Here is a 26,520-nt window from a genome sequence, read left to right as displayed (position 1 = left end):
TTGTGGGGGTACTCCATTGTTTAGGCACACAGGGGCTCTCCAAACACGACATGGTGTCCGCTAACGATTGGAGCTAATTTTCCATTCAAAAGTCAAATGGCACAGTGGTTTATGACCACATATGAGGTATCGGTGTACTCAGGAGAAATTGCCCAACAAATTTTAGGATCCATTTTATCCTGTTACCCATGTGAAAATGAAGAAATTGAGGCTAAAAGAAAATTTTTGTGAAAAAAAAGTACTTTTTTTTTTTAAGGATCAATTTGTGAAGCACCTGAGGGTTCAAAGTGCTAACTATGCGTCTAGATAAGTTCCTAGGGGGTCTAGTTTCCAAAATGGGGTCACTTGTGGGGGAGCTCCAATGTTTAGGCTCACAGGGGTTTTCCAAATGCGACATGGCAACCGCTAATGATTGGAGCTAATTTTCCATTCAAAAAGTCAAATGGCGCTCCTTCCCTTCCATGCCCTGCCGTGCGCCCAAACAGTGGTTTATGACAACATATTAGGTATTGGTGTACTCAGGAGAAATTGCCCAACAAATTGCCCATGTGAAAATGAAAAAATTGATGCTAAAAAAATTTTTTGTTGGAAAAATTAAAATGTCCATTTTTTCCTTCCACGTTGCTTTAGTTCCTGTGAAGCACCTGAAGGGTTAATAATCTCCTTGAATGTAGTTTTGAGTAGCTTGAGGGGTGCAGTCTTTAGAATGGTGTCACTTTTGGGTATTTTCTGCCATATACACCCCTCAAAGTGACTTCAAATGTGAGGTGGTCCCTATAAAAAATGGTTTTGTAAATTTTGTTGTAAAAATGAGAAATCGCTGGTCAACTTTTAACCCTTATAACTTCCTAACAAAAAAAAAATGTTGCTTCCAAAATTGTGCTGATGTAAAGTAGACATGTGGGAAATGTTATTTAGTAACTATTTTGTGTCACATAACGCTCTGGTTTAACAGAATTAAAAAGTCAAAATGTGAAAATTGCGAAATTTGGAAAATTTTTGCCAAATTTCCGTTTTTGTCACAAATAAACACAAAAATTATCGACCTAAATTTACCACTATCATGAAGCCCAATATGTCACGAAAAAACAATCTCAGAATCGCTAAGATGCGTTGAAGCGTTCCTGAGTTATTACCTCAGAAAGGGACACTGGTCAGAATTGCAAAAAATGGCCTGGTCATTATAGGCTGGGTCGTGAAGGGGTTAAGGTATATAGCTGTAGGGTGGGCCCCTAGAGTCCATTCCTCCTGTGAGCCCCAGACCCCACAGTCGATGCTGAGTGCACAGTATAAAGCCTCCAGCATGAAGAAGTGAGAGCACGTGATCCGCTCAGGGCACTGCGGTCCCAGAACTCATTTCATTTTTCTGTTGGCAGCGAAATTTTGGCACAAGGCAGAGAGTTCACTTCCTCGTGCTGCTGGAGGAGGAGCATACCCCATTTCTCTTCACGTCACGCCACCCCTTCTTCTCATACACCTCTGAGAGCCTCCTTCCTGTCCTGTCACACACGGGGCTCAGTGCCACAGACTGGTTGCAGGAGAAGCCTGGGATGCTTTCCCTTGCCACAGGCAGCACTAGTAGCCGAGCGGCTGTCAGGCTCTGACTGTCTGCACTCCGGTGAGTGAATGCATTGCTGACACTTGGGACGCCTCTCTGTCGGGTGTCCCCGTGTGCACTGCTTTGGGTTTTGTGCCATAGACTGTCTTGTAGAATGCGGCACACTAGTCGGGTTGGTCGGATGTTGTATACTTTTGTATGATGCTTTTGTGTTGTGTTGTTGACTCTATTCTTACCAGATAGGGGGGTAATAGGGTTTCTGTGTGCAGGAGACATTATAGTCCTGATCTGGGGTCGTGTTATAGGAACTATAAGCAGCATATAGAATGTATAACGTCACTAGAGAATGCTGTATCCTCATGGGCTTTAATTGTATCGCTAGTCGGGTTTATTATGTGGTGTCTGCCAATGGGGATTATGTGGACTTTGATGAATCGTGGAGACGTAATTGATATTTGCTGATGGTTTGAGCGTATAGAACTAATGCTTTGTTTGATTGGGAAAGTAATAATCCTATAAATGATATGTTTTCTTTGCATATGTTCAGATTAATAGAATGCTGTATACTTCTACTGTATGTCTGGGTCATTATACTTTTGGGAGAGCGCTACTAGACATTTATAAGTCGGGGTTAATAATTCTGGACTCTGGTGAGCTAGAGCTGCTACAAGAATGTTGTATACTCCTGCTGTACTTGTGTTAAGTAATTCTCCATAAACTGCTATTATAGCTCTGGTATTAATAATGTAGTGCAGTTTGGCAGCGACAGCCGGAGATATCCCTAATTTAGAATCTTTTCTGAGCATTGACCCCGTGGAAGAGTTTCGCTGGTATAAAGCAGAATGTCACAGTGGTGCTGCTTGTGTGAACCGTCGCGTCATGATGGGGCCATGTGCCACTGGGAGCTTATTGCTCAATGACCTCAGAATCATTTCTGCTTAGTTTCTCTGTTATTCTGCTGTCCGCTCGAACTCATGGTGGTGTCAGGGATGAATAACCCAACAATAACTTTGCACTGTTTCTGTCTGTTTGACAACCATCACGTGAAATCCACCTAAAGTGAATTTATTTTCGTTAGTGTGGTACACCAAAGTGTTGAGGACCAACATCCTGAACATCTGCTAGTATGTAAACGCAATGAAAGTTTAGAATAGAGGAAAGAAGGTGAAGAGGAAGACCAGCAACCGGATGACTTGATACTATCAACATAACAGTGGAGAAGACCCTGGTGGACCTAACCAGGCTTGCGAAAGATCAGTCTTCATACAGATCGTTCATCCATCAAGTCACCATGGCTCAAGTTTGAGCCAAAAACTGTTAAAAAATTAGGAAATGCGACACCTTTAATACTTCGTTGGGCCATAATTTACCGTTTTCTGTACATTGTATTGACTGTCATTGTACTGTCAGTGATTCAGATTCTCTTGACTGTTGCTTGTAATTTTACTGCCACAAGTCTAAAGGTCTTCACACATATTACAAATTACATATTACATAGCTGCTCATTTTGGTGTGACCAGTTAATAGTCTAATGTAAACAGGGGCCTATTGACTATCACCAAAAAGATGACCTCGCTGGTGAAAAGGATCGGTATGTGGGAATTTCAACACCCAAGTTAGTTTCAGTTTTCAGGAAAGGTCAGCCGCTGTAAGAGAAGTTTGGTAGTGGTTTCCTCCTCTCTTTCCGTTGAAAACACGTGAACACTTGGTGATATTGACGGGTTTGGCGGACAATCTAATGTGCCAGACAAACTTTTAGGCGAGATGTCGAATTGGCAAATTCGATTGTAGACTAATGATCGCTTTTTTTTTCTCCCGGAGTTAAGCTGCCGGCAGACATGTCTGCTGGCAACTTTCTCCTTCAGAACACAGGAGCGTTCAACCAAGCAAGCGCTCCTGAGTCTAGAAGATGGCTGAGGGGACTGTTGGCTGAACAGTTAGCAAAAGCATCATCAAACATCCTTCAAGTGGCCGACTTTACTTTAGCCATTGAAATCAGATGAATGCTCTGAGTCGTTTGTGTAGGCCAACAGCTCTCTAAGATATGTGGGCACATCAGTGATAACAACTCAAGCATCCACTGATGTTTACTACCACCAACATTGTTTCAGACCGTGGTCTTCAGTGTTTAATCCCTGAAAACCTAAGTAATTGCTTCCATGTTAAAATTCAATTTTTACTTCTACAGCTTTAGCTATAATCTTTCCACTATCAAAATTTGTGGGATCACACCAGTTACACATTATAGACTGGCTCGTGCTATGCCTATCTATCTGGAGTAGAAGGCGCCAAATTCACTAAGAGGTGCACACCACTAAATGAATTCAGCGCTCTCTGTACAGCCTGTGTGCATGTTATGGCCAATTGCCAGGAACCTGAAGTATGACCTGGGATGCTCATTGGGATGTCGTTTATTGCTGTCTTACCACTCTTATCAGTAAGGATGTTCATACACTGTGTTTGTAGTAATAACATTGCTTTATCAGTAGTTTATATAGCATCTGTGCACCTGTTTATTGCTTCTGTATGGCTTTGTACTATTATCCAACTAGAAATAATGCTGATAGAAAATATCCTACCGTATGTAGGAAATTGGAGGCCTTAGAGGTCAGCAGAGTCCTATATTAAAGGGGTTGTCTGGTCAAAACCGTTAAGTCTGTAGTCCCGATAAGTCTGCAAGCACTGTGCGCTGCGGGAATTTGCAGTAATACATACCCTACGTTCCGGGCTCTGAAACCAGCGTGCTTGCATTGCGGGGATTCATAAGTGACTGCAGACTTATCGGTTTTGACCAGACAACCCCTAATTTTTATAATGTACAGAGACGAAACATGGCATGAGACCTATAATTTTTTGACTCCCGTCTCTCACGTTCTTGGGTAAACTTTAATTTATTCTTCTTGCTCAGGTAATAGGATTTTTTCTAAACATGGGATGTGAAATAACAATACTATTATAATTAAGGATTTCAGGAGTACAGAAGGGGTTAAGAGGTGAAAATACTTACATTCTAAAAGTATTTCACTTATTAGAAATCCCTGCCGCGTTTTGGAATAGCAAAGCTTTCTCCCCTGCCTGGAGGCTTAGGTTGCTCTCGCTGGCTGCAGAACATCATGGCGTATATGACGCTCGTGTTCATCAGTCACTGAGCTCAATGCTTTTTCCTGGTGCTGTCCTGTCATCTACTGTGTACCTGCTGTCTTGTGCACTTTAATGCCTATTCAAGCAGGCAGGAGAGCGTAACAACAGGTTACCTGTGTGCTGCACATGCATTTGCTATATTCTAATGGATTTATATGATGTTTCTTGGCATGTGTGTTCCTTCCAAGCACTTAGGCCGCCAGATAAAAGAAATTCTAGCCCGAGCACAGCGATCATTGTTCGTCCATAGTAATTATTTTACTGTAGTCCACACATCTTACTTTAGAGACATAATTATAAGTGACACTTCACTACATTATTATTGTCACATTTCATTATAGATATATACATTTGCATTGTATCACTGAGAAGTTTTTACAGTAATTACACCAGCTCTTGTTATTTCTTTTATTCCAATTTTTTGGAGTGATTTGCAATATTTTGTCTTTTCTTGTGCCATTTTGTTTAATTGGAGCCCAAACAGTTCAGGTTTGTGTCACCAAAAGGGGCAAGTTTTTCTCTGTTAGATGTTTTTAGATACAACTAGGTTTTGGGACTTTTTAAAAATGTCACAAAAGCTTATGTTAGGCCATGTTCACACGTTCAGTATTTAATGAGTATTTTACGTCAGTTTTTGTAAGCTAAAACCAGTATGTCAGAACATCTATATGAATCTATCACCAGCAGGAAATATCAGCAGGGGGAAATTATATAAAGCTGCACCCGAATGGTGATAGTGTGGACAAATGAGTAAATGAAAACACCTGTTACCCTAAAAAAAGCTGAAGTAATTATAACTGAAACTAAGGTGTACCTGCCATGGCTCAGCGGACAGACAATCCAAACACAAAGTACAGGCTCAAGGGTTCGAACCCAGATGCATGAAAACGTCAAGTAGCTGACAAATCTCAATATCAACTGTCCAGAAGAGAAAGCGAGAAGCAGGCCTTCATTATTATTATTATTATTATTATTATTATTATTATTATTATGCATTTATATAGCACTATTTATTCCATGGCGCTTTACATGTGAAAAGGGGAAATATAGACAAGTATAATAAACATGTGTAAGACAAGGGACACACAAGTACATAAGGAGAGGGGACCCTGCCCGCGAGGGCTCACAGTCTACAGGGATGGGTGAGGATACAGTAGGAGAGGGTAGAGCAGGTCGTGTGGTGGTTCAGTAGACCGAGGATCATTGCAGGCTGTAGGCTTGTCGGAACAGGTGGGTCTTCAGGTTCTTCTTGAAGGTTTCCGTTGATGGTTTCCGTCTATTGGCGAATTACTGCACAGAAGCCACTAATGAGGCTTATTTGGACCAAGAAACACTAGGACTGGACACCTGATCAGTGGAAATCTATATTGTAGGCTGATGAGTCCTAATTTGAAATTTTTGGTACAAACTACTTTTTCTTTCTGAGATGCAGAAAAGGTGAGCAGTTGGTTTTAAAATGTGTGGTGCCCACCTTGAAACATGAGGGGGTGTGAAGGTGTGTGTGTGGGAGGTGCATACTGGTGACACTGTGATTTATTCCAAATTCAAGACATGTTTAGTATGGCCACCATAGCATTCTGCAATAACCATCATTCCTGGCTTTCACTTTGTAGGACCATCATTTCATCATTTGTGTTTTAATTGGACAATGATTCAAAACTTTTTTCCAGGCTATGAAAAGGCTATGTGACCATGAAGGAGAGGCATGGAGTGCTGCGTCAGACGACATGGCCTCCACAATCACCCAAACTCAACCCAATTGCAAAAGCGCAGTGTGAAGGTGAGGCAGCCAGCAAGTGCTCAGCACCTCTTAGAACTAATTGAAGGTTCTTGGAAAGCCATTACAGTCGACATCCTGATTAAGCTGCTTCAGAGAATTGAATTTTTACATGTTATCACAGTGAAAAAGGGGTGCGGAGCTGTTGAGGAAACTAAGGTTTAGCACATAGTCTGTTTTTTTCACACATGATTATTTATTCCTTGTTTCCAGAGGTGTACCTTTGTGTTTTCGCTGCCTCCAGTCGCAATCTGCAATGTGCACATTCCAATAAGAGCAAGGAAAACCATTGCATGAACAGCTGTGTCCCATTTTTTTTGACTGTGTGTTTGTATGTGTGTTTAAAAATATGTGACATTTTGGATACGGAAAAATAAATATTTTCTTTTCTAACATCTTGTAATTTTGGTGGGGGAAGTGGGACCCAAACTGGAGAAATTAAGCCAGGATTATGCTGGTAGTTCAACAAAGGCCAGTGTAACACAGCAGCTTGATGTTATAAAAAAGGAAAGCTAGATCTTTGGGGATGTTGCAAAAGGGGGCGAGCAAAGTGAGTTGTCCCATGATGGCCTCTTATCTAAGGCTGGTTTTACACTTGCCGTGTTTTTGCTGGCCGTTTTTGCGGCCCCAATGCATTTCTATGGGGCCGCAAAAATTAGTAGGAGGGCCGTGCTCTGTATGGCCGTGAGGGCCGTATTTGCGGGTGTGAAAAAATATCGAGCTTGCTCGATATTTTTCACAGCTTATGGACACGGCCGCAATGCATTTCAATGGTACCACAAAAACAACGTTAAGTTGTTTTTGCGGTACACCGTATTTGCGGATCGCCCTTTTTTCCCTGCTATTTGTTATAACTGGGAAAAACGGTGATCCGAGAAGGTCTTTTGCGGTCCGCAAAAACGGCCCGTAAAAACAGGCCACAAAAAACACGGCAAGTGTAGAAGCAGCCTAAGAGGGATAAGGCTTTGTTGTTAGAGGAAGGTTTCCGCTTCGGTTTTAAAATTCCCTCCCTGCCGTATGTGATTCCTTTTGCATTGAAGAATTTCAGTTGGCGTATCAACATCCCTGAGTGATGGCTAAAAATATTTTCATGAAGGCTCTTGCAGACGTATAGCAGTTCCTTTTGAATCCTTGCCACTAGGTGTTGTACCGACAAAGGAACCGAATAAATTTTGGCTCATTTGGCAATTATTATTCCCGAAAGGTTGCTTTGTTAATGATGGCAAAGACCAGGAGCTTTGCTCCTTGGTTTATACCTCTTTTGATGTGGCGGTTATTTGGGTTAGGGATTATGGAAGAGGGTAATTGTTAGCAAAAAAGGATATTGAATCCACCTTTCGTTTATTGCCAGTGCACCCGGATAGCTCACATTTGTTGGGTTGTTTTTTTTGGAGGGCTCATTTTGTAGATGGATGTATGCCAATGGGGCGCCCAATTTTGTGCACTTTGAGGCATTTAGTTCATTTTTGGAATGGGTCGTATGTGATGTGGCCAGGAAATCATTGGTTATTCATTACCTTGATGATTTTTTATTAATTGGGCCACCGGGTTCCCCGTTTTGTCAGTTGTTGAGATCTATGTAGTGGGTAACTAGTCATTTTGGTGTTCCGCTAGCACATGAAAAAATGGAAGGTCACTGTACCTGCATTAGTTTTTTGGGGATCACCATTGATACTGTTCAGATAGAGTGCAGGTTGCACAGGTTTTTGTGACTTATTGCAAGGGCCAATGGTGTGTGTTGGTAAATGACCGGAAGCGTGGGAAGAGGCAGGGTTCATGAAGAATCTCACGTTAATGGAATTTTCCTGATAGTAGTGGCTCTGTCAATTTGAGGAGAGCAATTCATTGTGACAATATGCCGATGGTAATGGTTATTAATAATTTATATGTCTTTTTGACCCCTGCAGTTCATTTGCTGTGATATTTTGATTTACGGTGCCTTTGCCTTAACTTATGAGTGGTGGTGTTTCATATGCCAGGGGCAGAGATTTCAATTGTTGACTCTCTTTCTTGATTACAGTGGGAACGTTTTTGGTCTTTGGCTCCAAGAGTGGATTCCGTGGGCTACATGTGGCCCACAGAGTTCTAGGAATTGGCATTGGAGTGTCGTGTTCATTCATTAGAGCGTTACTGGCAGACAGTACAGTGGTAGCATATGAAGAAGTGGGATGACTGGAGGTGTCAGTTTGGTGAGACAGGGTCAGCAGAGGACCTTGTAGGTGCATTGCTCTGTTAAGTCAGGTGGCAGCGTAAAGGTGGTCAGTTTTAAAAGTTAATTATTTTATGGCTGGGATAGCGTTTGGTTGTAAGTTTAGGGGTTTAGTGGCCAGTACAAAGAATTTCCTGATGAGTCAGGCATTGAAGGGTTTTAGGAGGGGTCTCATTAGGATACTCGTAGGCCAGTTTCTTTCAATATTTTGGAGGAACTGGGAGTTAGGCTTAGGTAGGTATGCAATTCTCATTTTGAGGAGTCGCAATTTCGGTTGTCTTTTTCATGGTCCTTTTTAGGGGCCAGGAGGATAGGGGAATTAGTTTCACCATCTTCAGATTAAGGGGGTGGTCTATTAGGACATCATGATGTGGTTGAAGGTGATTCTGTTGAATTCCGGGTGAGTTGTTCCAAAACAGATCTGGCAGGAAAAGGAAAAAGTTTATTTTGTGGGAATTGACAGGGTCCTTAATGTGTCCAGTGGAATGTTTAAAAAAATATTTGGGTATAGGGATAGACAATGCAGGCGAATTGTTGAAATACAGGGATGGTTCTTTTCTGTAACGCTATTAGTTCGCAACAGTTTTTAGGAAATTCTTGGAATCTTTGAGGTTGGAGGTTAGTAGGCTATTCCTCTTTTATCCCCACAGGTGGAGCGTGGCTAGTGTGGATATGGGGCACTCTTTTGTTTATTGGGGTGTGATAAGAGCTGATGTGCAGAAAAACAGGCGTCACTTGAGTTTTCCTAGGAGCGAGGTTATTGGTGACTTGGATTTCGAGACATGAATTGGCTGCAGATTTTACTGGAATTTAACCGTTTTACACATTTAGATTGTTCCCCCGATGTGCTGATTTTGCATGTGGGTGGGAAATGATATTGGGATTCGGCTTTGCAGAGATTTGATCAGAGACATCCTCCATGATTTTTTGCGCCTATGGGCATCTTATCCAAATACAAAGACTGTGTGGTTGGATATTGTGCCTAGAAAAAATTGGCGTACTGCGCGGTCTGTGGATAGGATCAATAAGACTGGAATAAAAGTAAAAAGGGTAGTGGGAAATTTTTTGGCATGAATTTTGGGAGTTGTAGTGAGGTGTAAGGATGTAGAGTCTGGTGAAGAGAATTTATGGCGGAATGGTGCGGTACACTTAAATGCAATAGGACTTGATTTATGGGCCCTGAGCATTCAAGAAGGCGTAGAGCAGGCGCTTCTTTTGGTGGGGTGACTCATTTTATGAGGGGTCAAGTAATGGTTGCTGTGGCGTTGGAGATGGGGTTCTTGGAGTTGGTGGCAAAATTGTGGTGGGGTGGTTGTACTTCTGGTAGATGGTAACCTTCCCATTATGTTTGGAATTTGTTTAAGTGGATTTTGGGACTCTTCATGGTGGGGTGCCCCTGAGCTTGTGATTACAACTGGGGGTAATGCTGAATGGTTTATTATTATGTTGTTTTCTGTCAGGATTTGGAGCTCTAAGAACCTCCTTGCCATCAAGTTATCTAATTTTGTAATGTTTATTATAATAAAGGCCAATTTGACCAATTTAATCCAAATGGCGCTCCGTTTGTTTATTTCAGGAGGGATCCGGGGATGATGGGTATAGTAAGAAGGTGGCTGGCAAGAGAGTCATTCAGGAGGGAAACCTTCTCAATACTGCACTCCAATATCTGACTTGTTGGAGATGATTGTCAGCTTACTTTGAACTATAGAGCTCAGACCTGGACTTTTTAAAGTTTACAAAAGTTGTATGATTGAATCTTTTATTACATTTTTGTATTTTAGATCCTGCCATGTATGCACCAAAAAGATTATGTGTCTGCTTCCTTAATGACGGTCCATAGTATTGAAGCATCTGAGTGAGTATTCAGCAACGCACACATTGTGTTTTATATATGTTATAGAGCCTGTGAATTTTTTTAGTTAATTGTAGCACAGTTTTAGCACCTTCTATGATGAAAAGTTAAGCCTGGGTGGTAAGTTGCTCTCCAGTTTGCCAAAGTTGTTTTGTTCCAGTTATGTATTGGCTCATAACATAAATATGGGTACAAGTAGAAATAATCTAGAGTGTTTTCATTTTAAATTAATTGGGTACATCACCAAAAAAATGCCATATCATTGATATCAATGGGGATACTACATAGAGTACTCAACTTTCTTTCCTGAAAAAAAATGTTTGCATGAGAAATGAGAATTTTGAATAAGTTTGACTTTTAATTTATATTATTAAAATAGGATAAAGGCATGCCTCAGGACTATTTCAACCTGTTCGGTGGCAAGGTCTGGGAATAGCAAAGTATATCCAAGCAGTTCCTATGTATAGCGATTTTAGTTAGTTAGATATATATATTCAGCATCACTCAATGAAAAAAGTTCAGTCTCACTGAACACAGTAACATAGTTAGTAAGGCCTAAAAACGACATTAGTCCATCCAGTTCAGCCTATAAAATTCTGTCAGAATAAATCCCCAGATCTATGTCCTTCTAAAGAACTTAACAATAACTGTAAGATACAATATTGTTATGCTCCAGGAAGACATCCAGGCCTCTCTTGAACCCTTCAACTGAGTTCGTTATCACCACCTCCTCAGGCAGGGAATTCCAGATTCTCACTGCCCTAACAGTAAAGAATCCTCTTCTATGTTGGTGGAAAAATCTTTTCTCCTCCAGACGCAGAGAATGCCCCCTTGTGACCGTCACCTTCCTTGGTATAAACAGATCCTCGGAGAGATATTTGTATTGTCCCCTTATATACTTATACATGGTTATTATATCGCCCCTCAGTCGTCTTTTTTCTAGACTAAATAATCCTAATTTTGCTAATCTCTCTGGGTATTGTAGTTCCCCCATCCCCTTTATTAATTTTGTTGCCCTCCTTTGTACCCGATCTAGTTCCATTATATCCTTCCTGAGCACCGGTGCCCAAAACTGTACACAGTACTCCATGTGCGGTCTAACCAGAGATTTGTACAGAGGCAGTATAATGCTCTCATCATCTGTATCCAGACCTCTTTTAATGCACCCCATGATCCTGTTTGCCTTGGCAGCCGCTGCCTGGCACTGGCTGCTCCAGGTAAGTTTATCATTAACTAGGATCCCCAAGTCCTTCTCCATGTCAGATTTACCCAGTGGTTTACCGTTCAGTGTGTAATGGTGATATTGATTCCTTCTTCCCATGTGTATAACCTTACATTTATCATTGTTAAACTGCATCTGCCACCTTTCTACCCAAGTTCCCAACTTATCCAGATCCATCTGTAGCAGAATACTATCTTCTCTTGTATTGACTGCTTTACGTAGTTTTGTATCATCTGCAAATATCGATATTTTACTGTGCAAACCTTCTACCAGATCGTTAATAAATATGTTGAAGAGAATAGGTCCCGACACCGACCCCTGCGGTACCCCACTGGTCACAGCGACCCAGTTAGAGAATATACCATTTATAACCACCCTCTGCTTTCTACCACTAAGGCTGGTTTCACATTTTCGTTTTTTTTTGCGGTAATTTAGCGCTAAATAGCACATGCGTTTTTTTTCCCTATACTTTGCATGGGATGCGCTTATGTGCGCATACACATGCGTTTGTACGCGTTTTACCGCGCATGCGTTTTTTTGCGGTATGCGCTCGGGCGCACAAAATGCAACTTGTTGCATTTTTTGTGCGTCCGATTTGCCTCAAAAAAACGCATGCGCGCGCAATGCGTTTTTTTACAGCAAGACACCCAATATAAGTCTATGGGTGCGCATATGTGCGCATTGGCATGCTTATGTATGCGTTTTTTTGCACATGCGTTTTTTTTTGTTAACCATGGAATTTAGGGGTTTGGGTTAGAGTTAGGGTTAGTTAAGGGAGTTTAGGGTTAGGGTTAGGGTCAGGGTTAGGGTTAAGTATGGTTTGGTTAAGGGTTAGGGTCAGGGTTAGGGTCAGGGTTAGGGTTAAGTATGGTTTGGTTAAGGGTTAGGGTCAGGGTTAGGGTCAGGGTTAGGGTTAGGGTCAGGGTTAGGGTTAAGTATGGTTTGGTTAAGGGTTAGGGTCAGGGTTAGGGTTAGGGTCAGGGTTAGGGTTAGGGTTAAGGTTAGTTAGGGTTTTGGTTAGGGTTAAGTATGGTTTGGTTAAGGGTTAGGGTCAGGGTTAGGGTTAAGTATGGTTTGGTTAAGGGTTAGGGTCAGGGTTAGGGTTAGGGTCAGGGTTAGGGTTAGGGTCAGGGTTAGGGTTAGGGTTAAGGTTAGTTAGGGTTTGGGTTAGGGTTAAGTATGGTTTGGTTAAGGGTTAGGGTCAGGGTTAGGGTTAAGTATGGTTTGGTTAAGGGTTAGGGTCAGGGTTAGGGTTAGGGTTAAGGTTAGTTAGGGTTTGGGTTAGGGTTAAGTATGGTTTGGTTAAGGGTTAGGGTCAGGGTTAGGGTTAAGTATGGTTTGGTTAGGGTCAGGGTTAGGGTTAGGGTCAGGGTTAGGGTCAGGGTTAGGGTTAGGGTTAAGGTTAGTTAGGGTTTGGGTTAGGGTTAAGTATGGTTTGGTTAAGGGTTAGGGTCAGGGTTAGGGTTAAGTATGGTTTGGTTAAGGGTTAGGGTTAGGGTCAGGGTTAGGGTTAGGGTCAGGGTTAGGGTTAGTAAAGTCATGGTTTGGGTTAGTGTGAGGGGCCACCTAATGTTGGAAAAAAACGCAAACGCGGTAAAAACGCACTAAAAACGCATACAAACGCATAAAAACGCTGCGTTTTTTTCATGCATGCTCATAAAAATGCTTGAAAAAAACGCAGCAGTTGTATGCTTTTGTATGCGTTTTTCAATGCGTTTTTTTGCGGGAAAAACGCGCTGCAAAAAAAAGCAAGTGTGAAACAGGCCTAAGCCAGTTACTTACCCATTTACACACATTTTCCCCCAGACCCAGCATTCTCATTTTGTGTACCAACCTCTTGTGTGGCACGGTATCAAACGCTTTGGAAAAATCAAGATATACCACATCCAGTGACTCACCTTGGTCCAGTCTATAGCTTACCTCTTCATAAAAACTGATTAGATTGGTTTGATAGGAGCGATTCCTCATAAACCCATGCTGATATGGCGTTAAACAGTTATTCTCATTGAGATAATCCAGAATAACATCCCTCAGAAACCCTTCAAATATTTTACCAACAATAGAGGTTAGACTTACTGGCCTATAATTTCCAGGTTCACTTTTAGAGCCCTTTTTGAATATTGGTACCACATTTGCTATGCGCCAGTCCTGTGGAACAGACCCCGTCGCTATAGAGTCTCTAAATATAAGAAATAATGGTTTGTCTATTACATTACTTAGTTCTCTTAGTACTCGTGGGTGTATGCCATCCGGACCCGGAGATTTATCTATTTCAATCTTATTTAGCCGGTTTTGCACCTCTTCTTGGGTTAGATTGGTGACCCTTAATATAGGGTTTTCTTTGTCTCAGCATTTCACCTAGCGTTTCATTTTCCACCGTGAATACCGTGGAGAAGAAGGTGTTTAATATATTAGCTTTTTCCTCATCATCTACAACCATACGTTCCTCACAATTTTTTAATGGGCCTACACTTTCACTTTTGATTCTTTTACTATTGATATAGTTGAAGAACAGCTTGGGATTAGTTTTACTCTCCTTAGCAATGTGCTTCTCTGTGTCCTTTTTGGCAGCTTTAATTATTTTTTTAGATAAAGTAACTGTCATCAGTAGCTGCAAGTCCATCGGGTAAAATGTATGGGACAATGGTCGGGAGAGTTGATGCCAGATCCCTAGTTCACCCTGTTGCGGTTACAATGCCCTGGCTGAACCCCTTGTAACAGCTCCCATGCTACCCAGATTTGCTCTTGGCAATAAGGAGACCCCAATTTCTCACTGGCCTTGTACAATGCGTTTTGTCTATCACCATTTATGACTCATTTGGGGAGTTTTGCGAATATTCACAGGGGAACCAGCAGTAGGATCTAATAGACATGGGGTCCCACACTGCAGGCATTCATTCAGAGTGTCGAACTGGTAGAAACCTATGAAGCACAGCGTCACATTTTAATGTTGTCTGTCCTGAGTGATGTTATTGTCCTGTACTTTGCCCCTCCCATCTGACTACTAATACATCTGGCTGTATGGCAAACTACAGTCAGACGCTCACTGACAGACAACAGCTTTATACTGTACTACTGACTAAGGGAAGTTATTTCCGTTCCAGGAAATTTTTTTTTTTCTTTATATGAGGTTAATTTTAGAAACCGCAGTATGTTAGAGAATTGCTGTACAAGCAGTCATCTTTCTCTGGGAAGCTGAGTACTCTTATTCTGACTGGTAAGAGTCTCAAAGTCAGACTGAAGGCTGTTATGTGAAATTGTGACGACATATTTTAGCTTACTTCTGTATGATTGTTCAAGCTTTGCACATACTTAAATTACTATCTCGGAATTGGCCTCCACCTTTGTTAGCACTGAGATCAGCGTTGATCAAGGTGTAGATGGGTTTGAGGGACAAAATATATTTCTATGATCTCTACCAACAGAGCAGTAGTACTGCTGTTGAATACAGATGTCCTCTAACAGGTGATCTCCATCACGTGCGTGTATGTTAGGGTGCAGGTAGAGGATAGCCCCACCACATACATTACATTAGATAATTTTCGGCCATATAATCCCTCAGCCGATAGCTATGAAAATGTCCAGTTTGTCCAGGAGCTACTGTGTTCTCTTCAGAAAGCTGCTGCCAGACTTCTCTGGCAGAGGCTTATCTCCAGAAAGAACAAAAAGATCATCCATTGTAATTCCAATGTGGCAATTCTTCTCTCCCCGACATCATCTGTCAGGAAAGAGGCCTCCTTTACTCCCCCATGGACATTAGATTCTTGGTGCATCTTACCAATATCAGCCAACTTTAATCTAATGTGTATGGGGGCCTTAAAGAGTATACCATTTTTGTTTTGTTTTTGGATCTGATACAGCTAAAAGCTGCAATGTGAACAAGTTAGCCAACAAATTAAATATGGCACTGGTTCTGTGATATTTGCTAATTGCATCAGCAGCAGATCATTAGTAAATGTCATATTCTATGACATGAGGTGTAGTAAAAATGCCGAACCTGTCCTACATTCAGTCACTCAAGGCAGGGCTAGTGCTTTGCATACAAGAAGCTGACGCCAGCTAAATTCTGCCGTTGACTGTTGAATGTGACGTAGACCTGCAGAATTCTCTGCACATACAGACAAGCCCTGGAGGCTTGGAAAAACGCGTTGAGAAAGAATGTTGCCTTAAGGAATAGCATCTCCTTAATGTAATCACTTTTAATGATGGAACGACGCTAATAGTCTAAGTGATTACACTACCGCATCTAGAATGTAATGGAACTGATTTGGTGGTAAATCTGATTTCAGCAGCGCAGGAATAAAATGTTTCATGTTCCCGTTTGCTTTGGAGAAATAGCAGACCTCTGATGTTTATGTGGAGCTAGAAAAGGGAATGTGGCCAAGATCTATTGCTATAGAGAAGTGAGGGAGGCAGCCGGCAGTAACTCGGCAATTATTCACCTACACAGTGAAGAGACGTGTGGAGGCACAATAATATGTGTAGAAAGGCAAAGCTAGACCTTACAAATGGAGACATACTGCATGATAGTGAGGCACCTACAGCAACCGTAGGATGGGGATAGGTGACATAGATATAATCCTAAAATAATCCTACGCAAGGATTACCAACCTCAAAATCACTGTATGTTATGGAGAAAGGAGGAAGGAAACAGGCAAGTTATAGAGGGGAAGGGCCTGTTCACACCTCTTTTTGGCCCTATCTTTGGCATTTGTGAATGTATGACTTGGTATATGGCAAAAATGGTATTCTATGTGGCATACTTTTTTCACAGTAAAAGCATATTAATGACGTAATTCACCGTATGCCTAAATAATGGTATATATCATTATCAGACATATCAGAGGTAGAAGTATGGAGATCCTCACAACGTACATCGATGGAAGGCACATATATACATGTCCAGCGCATTCTCAAACTGCTTTGTACACAGCTTGTTTAAAGGGTATGTTTCCACAGGGAGTATTCTTCAGTATTTGCTGCTGATTGGACGCTGGCGTACAGACTCAGAGTCCAATCCGCAGCGTCCATATGTTACAGCATAGTGGAGGGGATTTTATGAAATCCCAGCTCCACTATGCGTACAAAGACGCAGGTGGCAGACCTGTGTAACTGGACATGCGGCGCGTCTTTATAGACCGCAGCATGTCTATTTATCTTGCTTAGACGCTCCGTCTATGCAAGATAAATATCACAGTCTGTATAGGATGCGGTGATTCCGCATGTGTTCAATGAACACATGCGGAATCACCGCGCGTACAAAAGGGGGCAGCACTTTGGGCGGAGCGGGGTATCCGCTGCGTCCAAATCGCTGCCAGTACGCCCTGTGGACACATACACTTATGCAATTCTTTACATGTACCTGCCTGTAATAGTAATGAAGGATGTTACTTGCGGAAAATGGAACCTGAAACCTCTGAGACATCAAAACATTTAACTAAGCCCCAACATAGCTGCCACTGTGGTCATATGGTGGTTTAATGCTGGGTGATACAATAATTAAGTCATAGAAGACACATGATCTAGAAACATCATCTTCATATACCGTAACTAAAATACTTCTCTATATATGTCTGTGCAGCCCTTCCGGACAGAGACCCTGCTGTCATTGTACCCTACTATTAGGAACGTCTACTAGATTTATTTCTTACTAGATTGATTGGAAACAGTTACACCAGTAGAGCGTGACCTGTACTTTTCCTTGTTAGACCAAAATGTCTTTCTTCTATATTTAGCAGGTTTACCTTTTTTCAGGGAATTCCATCCCCATGTTTTATTAACAACTTGTAGCCAAGATACCAAAGCAAAGGTGGTATATCTCCATGGCATATAGAACTGGGAAACAAGCTTAGGATCTGATGCTTTGCTGAACCCAGCATCCAATTTTGATAAACCATTTTATCAAATTGTCAGATTTCTAGACAAACTTTATAAAATAATCATTGCTACTAAACCTTGGTTCATCACCCAATGGAAGCAATTAACCTAATGAATTTCTGAGGACATGTATAAGTTATTGGTATGGAGGCAGAAAAGCAGAAGCCAGACACTTTTGGTTGCAACTTTTTTTTCAGACAAGAGAGTCCAAACTGTCTGATCCATTCATTCAGAATCAGGAGACGTTAGCTGTTAGTTATTTTGACCGTCCAACATTTAGGTTGTTGACAGAATTTATTAAAAATTGGTTAGATTTTGCCATGCACATGGTTGGATTGTGGACCCACTGTGTCACAGGCTTACATAGGAGGTGCTAACTAGCGTTCGCTAGAGCTCCTGATGGGGGAGTTAGACTTGAGCTGCAGGTGGCCACCAGGTACCACCCCTAGGCAGTCCCCGATACTGCAGCTGCTGACCCCAGATGTCAGTATAGCAAACACGGACACAGACTCAGAGTAACTGGTGGATAGGACTCGGACACTGTTCAGACAACACGGGTTCTGGATCAGCGGGCAGAACAGATGCTAACACGGAGTCACAGGCAGGGCTGGATTCGGATACTGGAACGGGCTTCAGGCTCAGGTACCGCAGAGAGCAGCGTCAAGCTTCAGGTACCGCAGGTGCAGCTTCAGGCTCAGGTGCCACCGATGCGATTTCAGGTTCAGGGACCGCCGATGCAATTTCAGGTTCAGGGACTGCCAATGCAATTTCAGATTCAGGGACCGCTGTTGCGATTTCAGGTTCAAGCCCTGACTACACATGGACCAGGGGATTCAGATTCTAACAGAATAACTGCAGGAACAAGGGAGCTGACAACTAGCTGGCAAGGACAAACTCAACAAAGACTAAAGAGGAAGCTGCACAGGCATCTCCATACAGAGGAGCGTGCCTTAACTAGATGCCACCCAGCTATGGTCAACAGATGCTGGCTGGTAGTAATGCTGCTGTGGGCGTACTACCAGCTAACTTCTGTGATGAGTGATATTACTCCAAAACCACTCCTTGTACAGGCATGATGAAATTAAAAAGTTTGTCCATGACTTTTCTGTAGTGAGCCTAAAAACTTACAGGCATGTAGCTTCTAACAAAGGCAACTACCTTCCTGTTCTACGCTGCGCCGGCACAGAGCAGTCACCAACCACTCCTACCAGAGATTCAGTTGCTCCTCTTCCAGGCTGCTCTGTCAATGAGGTGTGACTTCTGATGTCACGCAGACTGACAATCGGTTTCCTGCAGTTAGGCAGTAGTGAGCCACCTGTCAATCAGCATGACGTCGGCAGTCACACCCTTCAACGAAGTAGAACAGAAGCCACTGCTCTGCTGATGTGATGTCAGCAGATCCTGCTGAATCGCCAACAGGAGTTTTCTGTGACTGCTTTGTGCTGGCAGAGATTGGCGTCGAGCACAACAGGCAGGTATTCAGCAAGTACCTGCAGGTAGGCACTTTATTAAAAAAAAATAGTCCCCAATAACCCCTTTAAAGTTCAGTTCTGCAGTAAATATGTAAGAAGGTGGCACGGGATGGTAGTCGTGGGCAAGTCCACTACGGCACAGTCAGTCCACACCCTGGCCCCTTGCACATGAATAAGCAGTTCTGGTCCCAGCCCTGGGTCACAGTGGGTTACCTCAGACATCTGGCTCCTCTCCATGCTGGAATGGATGCACCACACGTCACACATTGTAGGGCCCACCAGTGGCAACTTATATTTAATTAAAGTGATGAAGAAAAGAAGGCACAATTCCTAAGCTGTCCCTAGTCACAGGTGTTTCTCCTTCAGCAAACGGCTGCAGCAACACAGGCAGTAACTCCCAGATAGATCCCAGTCTCTGGTGGTACACTCAGTCCTTGTGCTGGCTGCCTGATAGTCCTCTGGCAGTTTGATATCCCTCCGGGGATCTGGCAAGCTCCCAACAGGGGAGCACGTCCTGTCACGGGCATGCTTGCCCAGGCTCTGCTCTGGAAGCAGGAGCATTCCTGCTTCCTTTGAGGCTGCTGAGCCAGCCCCCTGAATTAACCATTTCCTATCCCTAAGCTAACATACATATATTACATGGTACAATGGTAACACATTAAAAACAAGGCAAACACAGCACATACATTAAAACACATAGCAAACATTACAGTACAACACACATACAGGGAAGGAGAGAGGGGAGGCAGACAAGGGTCTCCGCTATCTCCTTACAAATATATAAACACTTATTAGTAATACATGCATTGTGACAACATTTATTTGGAGGCTGATACAGCACTCTTAATATATGATGAGGGTAATCCTGCTGGCTGCTTTCCTCTGAAGGGAACCCGTCACCTGATTCATGCTATGCAAACCACAGGAGCTTGAATTGCAGCCTGGCTGCATTTTTGTAACCAGGTACAATTTTCTCTGAAACACTCTGATGAAACTAGTTCAGCTCCATCTCCAGCAGACTTGTCCCTGCACCACCCCTGGTGACTGACAGGTCTTGTGTATAGCAATCAATCACTAAAGGTACTGTCACACTTAGCGATGTACCAGCGATCCCGACCAGCGATATGACGTGGTCAGGATCGCTGGTACATCGCTAAGTGGTCGCTAGTGAGCTGCCACACAGGCAGATCTCACCAGCGACATCGCTGGGGTCGGGGGTCGCTACTTACATGTCACACTAGGCGATCCTGCGTCCTCCCGCCCAGCTCCACGCTCGTCGCTCGTCTCTCCACAGGAAGCTGACGACGAGAAACAGTCCTGGACGTTCTCGCGCGATCAGCGATAACCAGCGGGGGAGCCGGTCGTAGGTAAGTATCAGACACAGCGATGTCGCTAGCAATATCGCTATAACGTCACAAGTTATAGCGATATTGCTAGCGATATTGCTTAGTGTGACAGGCCCTTTAGGTTGGCGCTTAGAGAAGCCGCCCAAGTGTAGTGCTGGACTAGACTCGTCTTCAGCTCTGGTCCCTGGCTAGATCTTTAAAGTACACCTTCTTTGAAAAGCCATAGACTAAAACATACCTGGCTGTAAATGTGCAGCCTGAATTTGATTAATTTTGCCCGTGGTTTGGACATCATCAATCAGGTGACAGGTTCCTTCTGAATTTCACTAGAACAGAATACATAATAGCTTTCTTTTTCACCCTGAACTATTACATGTTGTTTAAGAATCTCTAATCTCATACTTTTAATTTAATAATGAACAGTTAGACCCCTAAATTAAGTGCTCTTCTTCGACTTAACAGCAACAGGAAGATAATGAGTATTTTACATGGCTGGAAGCGCAAGGAGATTTTCTGTTCAGTGAAAAAGTGAATATGATATCTGTGAGACCTGGCAGATATTTCATCAGTCTTGAGTGTCAGTGACAGAAAATAGTAATCTTGATGGCCAAGAATCTTTGATCAAAGTTAAAGGGAATTTATAAGCAGAAAATTATCTATTTTTATGTTTTGTTGTTAAAAACGTTTTATTAAAGGGAACCTGTCAGCAGGATTGTGCACAGTAACCTGCAGACAGTGTCAGGTTGGTGCTGCTATACTGATTAAAATGATACCTGGGTTGATGAAATCTGTCTTGTGGTTGTTTAATCTTTATTTTCAGTTAATGATATGCCTGTGCTCCTGGGTGGGACTGTGGGGGGGGTCTTTATGTGGTGCTCTGATTAGGTATTCATAAAATCATCTTCAGCATGCAGGCGGTGGTGCCTGCGCTGCAGCATGATCGCATGTATAATATGCATTTAATTATTTTATTTGCTGGTATAAATAAATTCAGAAAAAAAAATCTGTTTCTAAATGGCGCCAGCTGCATCTTTGCATCTTGGCGGTCCGATCTTGGTGGAGACAATTTTTTTTTCTAGAAAGATGACGCCGCTGGCCCCTGCAGGCTGAAGATGATTTTTGTTTTCATTACATATAATATTCAGTATGTACAATAGGGGCCAGATCAGTGAGGGATCAGTACTAGTAGAGAACCGTGTGCACTACTAAGGAAGGTGCCGTAGTAGGATCCCACACCATAAAGTAATAAAAATAAACTAAGCACTCAACTTAAAGATGTATTTTTTTGTCTTTTATTGTAGTCAAGGCAAAATGTTTCAGCCGCATTTGGCCTTTATCAATTAAAACCTATACAGGCGTGTCAGGGATTCGTGGGAATCCTGTGGATATTTAGTGAGGCACGTCTCAGTATGGTCACTTTCACAAGCAGCGGATGCTGTGTCGTTCTCCAGGCACACATCCAGGTCCTCTGGCGTATTTACCATTGGGGATTTTCCTTTTTTAACGCCCCATACTCTTGTGAAAGTGACCATACTGAGACGTGCCTCACTAAATATCCACAGGATTCCCACGAATCCCTGACACGCCTATATAGTTTGTAATTGTTAAAGGCCGAAACGTTTTGCCTTGACTACAATAAAAGACAAAAAAATACATCTTTAAGTTGACTGCCTAGTTTCTTATTATTACTTTATACTGAGGGATCAGTGACCTGTCATAAGCCATACTGATGAATACCTAATCAGAGCACCACATAAGACACCCCACCGGCCGCCCTAGAGCACAAGAATCTCATTAACTGAAAACTACAAATACAGATTAAACAACAACCACAAGACGGATTTCATCACCAAGGTATTATTTTAATCAGTATAACGGCGCCGATCTGACACTGTGTGTAGGTTACTGAGCACAATCCTGCTTACAGGTTCCCTTTAAGTATTGGACCTTGACACTCTTTGAAAAATTTCCAGAATGATCGCATTTACAACGCTGACTACTAAACTAAAGTTGGCTGGCACTTGTTGTTTTGTATAGATGACTTTTCAGCTTTTAACTTATATACATGGGACAAAATTTAATCAGAGTCAGGATTACAATTAAACATAAAAGTTTATGAAGCTATAGCCAGATAAACAGGACAGGCTTGCACTACTGACAGTAGATGATGGGGATAATCAACCATGCACACGATATTCTCCTTTAGAAGTCCTTTTCTGACTAATGTACAGTATAATACTGTATATGAACTTAAAGAGGTTGCTCAGCGGATGCAAATTAGTGAAAGGGCATAGACTGGTTAAAAATTACTCTCCTGTCACAACTGTAAGAGGTGACAGGGTGAAAAAGACTGCCTTAGACAGAGTTGGCAGAAGCCACTCTGGCAGATTCCAGATGTACTCCAACCTTCACCCTTTAACACCTGTACAGGGATCTGGTCTTACAACGGAGTCCAGTGGATTGCATTCACAGAAGGGCTACCTTCCAAAGGAGCAACCCAGAGGCAGGAAGGGTTGCCAAGGAGAGTAGAATTGTAGGACAAGAGAATGGTAAAAATTCTCACTGAGGTCAGAAAACAGGAGGAATCAGGAAGCCAGCAGAGAAAAAGACTATAGCACAAGTCAGGTACAAAAACTAATTGACAGGCAGTGGTCAGAGACCTAGGAGTTTAAATAACAGGCAGCCCCACCCAATGCCCTCAGAAAGGAATAATACAAAAAATAGACATTTAACCCCATATCTCCCTGATCTAAGGGTATCAAAATTCCAAGGAATTAAACAGAACCATTGCTGTCACGCATCACCTGCAACAAAGTCGCCAGTGCTGCCTAGCAGTCGAACCAGGAGCCAAAGGGCCCGGGCCTGACACAAATGTTACATCACACTTAGCAATCACCAACAGTTCCTGTTATAATGTGTACACAATCCCTGCTTTTCCATACTTCTCAGTCTGCGGCTAAAATAGTCATAAATGCTCACTGATCCAATCACAGCTATAAACTGCCTTTGGCAGTGACTGGGCATCTCTATCTCTATGGGGTGTACAGACTGGAATAATACTTAAGCAGAATCATGTAAGTGTTTGAATGAGAAATGCAGAGGAGGATTATGTACTCTTTTTATTTTGTTTAGAGATTCTGAGCCTTTTATTCAATGGACAATCCCTATAATTTATAGCAGATAGCAATGAATGAATATTAACATCATAACTCAGTTATTAGGAAGGATCAATACAGCAATGGTATTAGGATACATTTTGAGGGGTATTCTTTATCTGAGGCTTAGTCAAGATTGATGCTAAAACTCAAGCAAAAAAAAAACCTGTAGCTCGAGGAAAAAATTGTTTTAGATGAAACTATCCACAGTATCGTAGGTGTCATTGCTGTCTTTCTTTTTGAGGTGACATTTATAATCTTTTGAAACATATTTGCTGAATTCCTTACATCTGCACTTTTCTTTCAGAATGAAGAAGTTGAAGAGTTGTCTGTTATGTCTTCAACGACAGAAAGTTACCTTCATCCTAATTATTGTGTCCTTGCTCTGTATTTTAAAGCTTTTGAAAGTTGAGTTTTTATTTCCTAGAAGTCACAGTTACTTTGTGGAGCCGGATATTTTCTCACTTTTCGTAACCAAAAATTCCATACCAAATGACTCGTCTAGCAACATCAACTGTACGGCCATATATGAAATGGAACCCATGGAGATTGGAAAAGGTTTACAGCTTAGGAGAAGGCACATATTTGATCTCGAAGACTCAGATGTTGTGACATTGACAAATAATTGTGCAGCCTATAGAAATTTACGTCGATATGTTGACAAGCCTATATCGCAGGAGGAAAAAGACTTTCCTATAGCATATTCACTGGTTGTACATAAAGGTGCTGTAAGTGTGGAACGCCTTCTGCAGACCATATACAGTCCTACTAATGTCTACTGTATACATTATGACCAAAAATCTCCATCCCATTTTAAAAAAGCCATGATAAATTTAGCCAAATGTTTCCCTAATGTTTTTATTGCGTCAAAACTTGAGCCGGTAATTTATGCTCACTTTTCAAGACTGCAAGCCGATCTTAATTGTTTGTCCGATTTGCTGAAGTCACCCGTGCAGTGGAAATATGTCATTAATCTATGTGGACAGGACATGCCGCTGAAATCCAATTATGAACTTGTCTCTGAGCTAAAAAAGCTTAAGGGAAAAAATATGCTGGAGTCATCACGGCCAACGGATACAAAGAAGGAACGCTATACCTATCATCATGAGATCAGGTTTGTGCTTAGCCTTGATTATGTTCAAATGCCAGTAAAGACTTTGACGAAAAAATCTGTTCCACCTGAAGGTATTGAGATGTATGTTGGAAGTGCCTATTTTGTTTTAAGCCATTCATTTATTCAATATATTTCTAACTTACCTCTAGTTCCAGAATTTTTAGAGTGGAATAAAGACACATTTTCGCCAGATGAACATTTTTGGGCAACACTAAATCGGTTGCCAGGTGCACCAGGGGGACTTTCAAGGACAGAAGGGGATGTTACAGATCTTGACAGCAAAACTCGACTGGTGAAATGGGCATATCTTGAGGAAACTCACTATCCACCTTGTACTGGGACCCATGTCCGAAGTGTGTGTATTTATGGGGCGCCTGAGCTACGATGGCTTCTTCATTCTGGACATTGGTTTGCAAATAAGTTTGATCCAAAAGTGGATCCGATTTTAATTAAATGCTTGATTGAGAAGATTCAAGAGCAACAGAGAAATTGGGTTTACTCATCCCCCGGATGACTTATTGTGGATGTTACTACTGTGTTTCTCCTTGACACATATCGGGCTTTATCCTGAATTGAGGCTCCGGTCTTGAAGTCTTCAGACCATGATCTGTAAATTATTTATTGATGAATGATAACTGTTATCACAATTACTGAAGAATTAGGGATTTACACATGGAACATTCTTTGCAATATGGACACCTAACACAACATTTCATGAGTTCTCTCTCTTCCATTACACAATTGGCCTTATTTATCAAATCTGTCTAAAAGCAGGCAGTAATAATAAACTGCCCATTGCAACCAGTCATGGGGCTGCTGATGATTAATTATGAACATAATCCCAAATTTAGCCAATGTTCTGGTGCACAAGTTCCATGATGATCTGTTAAATGGACCAGAGCAGTTCATGCAATTGAAGGCAGATCCTGCACCATCTGCAAACCAGAGGAGCCTACAGAACAGTGCGTAGAGCAAATCACATCTCCATTTTACGGATATGAATTGCCTGTTTTTTTTATATGGCTGTCTGAAGCAGATTTTAGCCTTAGGCTATGGCTGTATGGCGACTCTGCACAGCATTTTTCAGGCCAAAAACATTTTTGTGACTTTATTTGAGACAATTTTAGAGCATGTGACTTACAATAAGGTCTATGGGAGCTAAGACTCGTGGTGTGATTTTTTTGTGATGATTGCATACTGTTGCGTGTCATAATGAAAAATTGACAATCATTATGTGATGTTGCCATACAACATCATAATCTTCATGTCACAATATTTTTAAGCTAGAACTACAAAGCAACTTTGGTCCTGCAGCCAAAACATTTTTTGCAGCTTGCCAAGCCACAAATAATTGGTACTGTTTTTTGGCTGCGAAGGAGATGTAATTTAGCATTTGCAGAACCTGTAGCCCCTAAAAAACATGAAAAATTGCATTGTCATCCCACACTGAATTGTACACTCAAGCCCCCGTCACACACAGCGATCTCGCTAGCGAGATCGCTGCTGAGTCACAAGTTTTGTGACGCAACAGCGATCTGACCAGCAAGATCGCTGTGTGTGACACTTCTCAGTGACCGGCCCCCCTGCCGGGTATCGCTGATCGTCCTGGAATAGCCAGGACATTTTTTTGTTCGCTGGTCTCCCGCTGGCCAGCACGCATCGCTGTGTGTGGCAAGCGGGAGACCAGCGATCAGCGAGCTGGAGCCTGGTAACCAAGGTAAATATCGGGTTTCTAAACGCCGCGCGACGCTTAGAAACCCGATGTGTACTTTAGAAACCAGCACGCTGGTGCAGGGA

At 42.2% G+C, this 26,520-nt stretch overlaps 1 protein-coding gene across 3 annotated transcripts; it reads left to right on the top strand.

Annotated features, from left to right (window-relative positions):
* The first annotated feature begins 1,479 nt into the window (after positions 1 to 1,479).
* On the top strand, positions 1,480 to 26,520 carry GCNT4 (glucosaminyl (N-acetyl) transferase 4). Of its 3 annotated transcripts, XM_073584090.1 has the most exons (5): positions 1,486 to 1,618; positions 6,370 to 6,479; positions 10,467 to 10,540; positions 23,917 to 24,723; positions 24,873 to 24,983. In XM_073584090.1, exons 2-5 carry the CDS (start codon positions 6,405 to 6,407, stop codon positions 24,895 to 24,897), a joined length of 981 nt encoding a protein of 326 aa, XP_073440191.1. In that variant the 5' UTR covers positions 1,486 to 1,618; positions 6,370 to 6,404; the 3' UTR covers positions 24,898 to 24,983. The 3 variants fall into 3 exon arrangements, with proteins under 3 accessions (XP_073440190.1, XP_073440191.1, XP_073440189.1); XM_073584088.1 differs by having other exon boundaries at positions 23,917 to 26,520; XM_073584089.1 differs by lacking the exon at positions 6,370 to 6,479 and having other exon boundaries at positions 1,480 to 1,618; positions 23,917 to 26,520.

Source organism: Dendrobates tinctorius, unplaced genomic scaffold, assembly GCF_039654945.1.
Source record: "Dendrobates tinctorius isolate UK_male_01 unplaced genomic scaffold, ASM3965494v1 ptg000083l, whole genome shotgun sequence".
Lineage (NCBI taxonomy): Eukaryota > Metazoa > Chordata > Amphibia > Anura > Dendrobatidae > Dendrobates > Dendrobates tinctorius.
This window is presented reverse-complemented; position numbering and strand designations above follow the sequence as displayed.

Excerpts from the sequence above, each read along its gene's own strand:
- GCNT4 (XM_073584088.1), top strand. The coding sequence starts at position 6,405 with ATGGAGTGCTGCGTCAGACGACATGGCCTCCACAATCACCCAAACTCA. Across the intron at positions 6,480-10,466 it reads TGCAAAAGCGCAGTGTGAAG|ATCCTGCCATGTATGCACCA; the intron begins GTGAGGCAGCCA and ends TTTGTATTTTAG. Across the intron at positions 10,541-23,916 it reads CATAGTATTGAAGCATCTGA|AATGAAGAAGTTGAAGAGTT; the intron begins GTGAGTATTCAG and ends CTTTTCTTTCAG.